This window comes from Geospiza fortis, unplaced genomic scaffold (assembly GCF_000277835.1).
Source record: "Geospiza fortis unplaced genomic scaffold, GeoFor_1.0 scaffold188, whole genome shotgun sequence".
Classification (NCBI taxonomy): Eukaryota; Metazoa; Chordata; class Aves; order Passeriformes; family Thraupidae; genus Geospiza; species Geospiza fortis.
Window position 1 is genome coordinate 3,101,724 of NW_005054337.1, and position 4,116 is coordinate 3,105,839.

Genomic DNA, 4,116 nt, shown 5'->3' on the forward strand with positions numbered 1-4,116 from the left:
GGGGGGGATGCAGGGGAAGGGTGGAACCGCAGGGCCGGGATGGGCGGCCAGGGCACGGGGGGATGCAGGGGAAGGGTGGAGCTGCGGGATGAGCCCCGGGCACAGGGAGGATCGGGTTAGACCGGGCCGGGCAGGGGGTTCCGCGCCGCCCTCCTGAGCCCTCCACCCGCAGCTTCACGGACCCGAGCGTGTCCATGGACCTGCTGCGCGCTGTGCTGCAGCCCAGCATCAACGAGGAGATCCAGGGCATCTTCAACAAGTACATGAAGGTGAGCGCTGGGACAGGTGGGCAGCAGCCTGAAGGTGCTGGGGACAGCTCGGCTGCCACCGAGGCCATCGCGCCTGGCTGTGGGAGCTGAGCTGGCGCTGCACAGGCTGTCACCCTCTCCTGCCTTTTCCTCTCCAGTTTTTCCAGACAGCAGCCATCAACGTGCGTGATAACGTTGGGGAGGAGGTGGACCCAGAGCAGCTCATCCAGGAGACCTGTAGGAGCTGCCTGGAGCAGGTGGGTGCTGGTGAAGTGTTTCTTGGGTGCCCAGCCAAGCAAAGCAGCCTAGCTAGAATGTGTCCCTCGTAACAGCTTTGCTGTCACTCTGAGGGGACACCCACAGCTGTTGTGTGGCTGCTGTTGGGATTCATTCTCACTGGGAAGCAGGGAGCAGTCAGGGCTGGGCAGATCATGCTGCTTCTTGTCACTGCTGCTGTAGGAACATGACACATGCTGGAGGCCCACAGAAACTGGCTCCCAGCACCTGTCAGAGGGTCCTGGCAGGGTAGGGCAGGGATTTTCCTTTCACGTCTTGCTTAGCTGCCAGTTCACCAGAATTTATCATGCTCAGATTGTGCTTTTGCATCTGCCTGTCTGTGGAAGCATGGCCTGGTAGCAGTCCAAACGCAAAGCAGGGCTTTTAGGCAGATAGGTAGAGGTGGGCATTGCTTATGGGGCCCTCTCTGAGCCCAGAATCCGTGAAACCTTCTTTGTCTTCCTGCAGGCCAAACTGTTGTTCTCCGATGGCAAAAAGGTGGTTCCCAGGTTGCCCCATGAGCAGGCAGTGCCAAAGGTAATTGTTGTGATTGTACACAGAGGTTTAAATGACCTGTGAGAGCTGGGAGAAGAGTTGGGATCACTTTGTTCTCTGTCTTTTCTTGGCTGCCAGTGCAGCAGTGCAGAGGCAGAGCGGGGGATGTTTGGTTTGAAGGGAATGCAGGGCAAGGAGAATCCCAGGTGTGGGTGCTGCTTGCTGCAGTTCAGTGCTGCTCATGGTGGGCTGGGGTCAGTGTTCACCTGGCCAGGTAGGGAGAAGAGCCCTGCTCATCCCACTGCCCTTCCTCTTCCAGCGTGCCCGACAGATGGATGAGGAGCTGAGCCGTCGAGGGAGCCCCATTCCAAAAAAGGTACAATGGTTTCCCCACAAGAGATTTTATTTTTGGGGAGCCTGGCCCTCGTTCCTGGCCATTCCCACAGTGAGAGTGCAGGGAGGTGCACAGGCAGCTTTTTTGAGGCATTGGAGGTGCTCATTCTGGTAGTGTTTTTGCCTGTGACAAAAGAAGCAGCTTCCCTGGGAGAGGGAGGGTTGCTGAGAGGGTTCCCTGAGGCAGCACAGCTGGGTCTCAGAAGGGTTTTTTCCATGCAGAGGAAGGGGCGGCCTCCAGGACAGAGCCTGTCAAATGACCGTGGAGTCTCAGGCATGGCAGCGTGAGTACAAACCCCAAGCCACAGCCCCTGTTTGGGGAGGGCAGGGGGAATGAGGCTGCCTGTGGGGAACACAGAAACCCCACAGACTCATCTCCTGCAGAGGGGTGATGGGAGTTCTTCTGCGTGTGGGCAAAAGCAGGGCTAGGTTGAGGTGTTCTCCTCAGGAGGCAAAGACCTTAGAAGGAGGGATTTCAAACAGGCCCAAAGGGGTGAAAAGGTCCAGATGGATCATCCAGAGTGAGTGGTGAGACATGGGGGTGGTGGGATCTGGGCAACCAGGAGAGGGGAATGTGCAGCAAAGCTGAGGGTCTGAAGCTGGGCGATGTGAGGGAATGGAGGGTGTGAAAAACAGTGGATCTGGAAGGGCTTGGGCTCAGTCCCTGCTGCTGGTGGTGACTAAGCTGATCCCACTGGGACTCATTCTTACTGTGTTTTCCTTCCCCTCAGGTGGAAGCTCAAAGTCTCTGAGACTGTGAAAAGGGATGGACCAAAGGTATTAGCTGTCCGACCCTGCTGGGCTCCCTCTCTCCTCCCCTTTGCTCCCACTGGCAGAGCCCTGCAGCTGCAGGAGCACAGGACAGCGGGGCTGTGCTGTGCCCTCACGGGGCCCTGGGCAGGGCTGGAGCAAGAAGAGGAAGCGAAGTGCCCGGAGGCCCTTGCTGGTCTCCCCAGGCACTGTAACCTGTATCCCTGCGGTGTGGTGCCGCTGGGGGAGCCCTGAGGAGACCGGGAGTAGCCAGGAGAATCCCACAAGTGTTTCCCACGAGGGAAACTGCTTAGATCAGCCCAGATGGAATGTAACGTCCCTCCCCTGCGGAAGGCTGGAGGTCATTGGCCAGCTCCCTCCCTCCCAGTCTGGAGGCAGCTCCAAGGTTCCCTGTCAGAGAGCCGAGGCTTGTGGAGCATGGCCAGCAGCAACTTCATTTCTAATGTTGCCCCTTTTCCAATTGCTCTGTAGTGGGATCCATCCCGACTGACTGAAACCACAACCTTTGTGCTGGGATCTCGAGCAAACAAGTAAGGAACGGCCCTGTCGATGGAGGGTGGTGTCCCCAGGCAGGAGCCCGTGACACTCCTCCCGTCACTTCGCTTCTCTGCCTCAGTAGAAAGGCCTTGGGGAGGAGAGGGGTGTCCCTGTGCCAGCGCAGCTGCCCCCCCCACACCCCTAACACCCCTCGTGTTCCTGTTGCAGAGCTCTCGGGATGGGAGGAACAAGAGGGCGACTCTACATCAAGCATCCCCACCTCTTTAAGGTCAGGTGCCACAGCCAGATGGTTTCCCATGGGAATTAGGAGTGTGTGCTTCAGCTCCCTTGTTTACCTCCTCCCCCATGCCCTTGTTTGTTGTCTTAGAGCACATTCCCAAGGTTTGGCCAGCACGCAACATGAGCCAGTGGTGTCGTGTGCCTGCCCAGGCGGCGGGATTGGCAGAGCCAGGGCTGGGGCTGGAGCAGGGCAGAGCAGAGCGGGGGCAGTGTCCTGCAGGAGGAGGGGCTTTCAGGGGAGGGTCTGTCCCTCGTTCTCAGCTCGGTCCTTGGTGCTTTATTGCAGTACGCAGCCGACCCGCAGGATAAGCACTGGCTGACAGAGCAGCAGCACATGAGGGCCATTGGGGGCAAGATGGTGAGTACAGCCAGCGCAGGGCCCGCCGCAGGGGCGGGGACACTGCGCTGCCGAGGTCTGTGCCCTGCCCACAGCACTGGGGCATGGCCAGGAGGCACAGCTGGCTCCCACTGGCACAGCAGGGGCTGGAGGGTGGCCCTGCCCTGGCTGCCCCTCGCAGGCACCCTGAGATGTCCCCCCCTTGTGCCACAGGCCTACCTCCTCATTGAAGAGGACATTCGGGATTTGGCCGCCAGTGAGGATTACAGGTGAGGAGCAAAGAAGAAACTCTGACAGTGCTGCTGGGCCTGGGGCTGCTTCCTGGGGGGCCCCACGAAGTCCCTCCTCACTGCTGCAATGCAAGGGTGTCCTGTGCTGGAGGGGCTCTCTGTGTGATGGCTGTGGGGCTTGGTTATGGTTGGAGTTTGGTGCCCAGGGGACCATGTTGGTGACAAAGATGTGGACTTGGTATTGGTTGGGGGTCCATGGTGGGTTTGGTTGCAGTGCTGACATCCATGGCGGGTTTGGTGGGTCTGGGCTTGGTACTGATGTGTGCCAGGGGACATGGTGGGTTTGGGGTCAGCAGTGGGTGCTGGAGTCCCTTCATTTCCCCCTCGTTCCTCCCCAGGGACTCGGTTGATCTGCGGCTGGAAGAGCTGAAGCCTTTCATTCCACCAGCCTGGATGACTGAGAAGATGCAGAAGCACATGGAGACGCTTCGCCGCGGGGGGGAGGTGCCGCCCCCCGAGGACCCCCCCGAACCCTGATGCCCCCCAATAAAGCCGCTTCGTTCCCACCTCGCCGCTTCCTGGCACCGGT

General features: G+C 59.5%; 1 protein-coding gene across 1 annotated transcript in view; it reads left to right on the forward strand.

Annotated features, from left to right (window-relative positions):
* The window catches only part of DNTTIP1 (deoxynucleotidyltransferase terminal interacting protein 1), a 4,589-nt gene extending 496 nt beyond the window's left edge, over nt 1-4,093 (forward strand). The window contains exons 2-12 of the mRNA XM_014307504.2: nt 159-269; nt 407-505; nt 993-1,061; nt 1,339-1,395; nt 1,635-1,696; nt 2,144-2,189; nt 2,655-2,713; nt 2,889-2,949; nt 3,247-3,318; nt 3,511-3,566; nt 3,926-4,093. Of these exons, the coding sequence (XP_014162979.1) occupies nt 159-269; nt 407-505; nt 993-1,061; nt 1,339-1,395; nt 1,635-1,696; nt 2,144-2,189; nt 2,655-2,713; nt 2,889-2,949; nt 3,247-3,318; nt 3,511-3,566; nt 3,926-4,064 (831 nt within the window). The 3' untranslated portion in view covers nt 4,065-4,093. The remainder of the gene's footprint in view (nt 1-158; nt 270-406; nt 506-992; nt 1,062-1,338; nt 1,396-1,634; nt 1,697-2,143; nt 2,190-2,654; nt 2,714-2,888; nt 2,950-3,246; nt 3,319-3,510; nt 3,567-3,925) is intronic.
* The last annotated feature ends 23 nt before the right edge of the window (nt 4,094-4,116 follow it).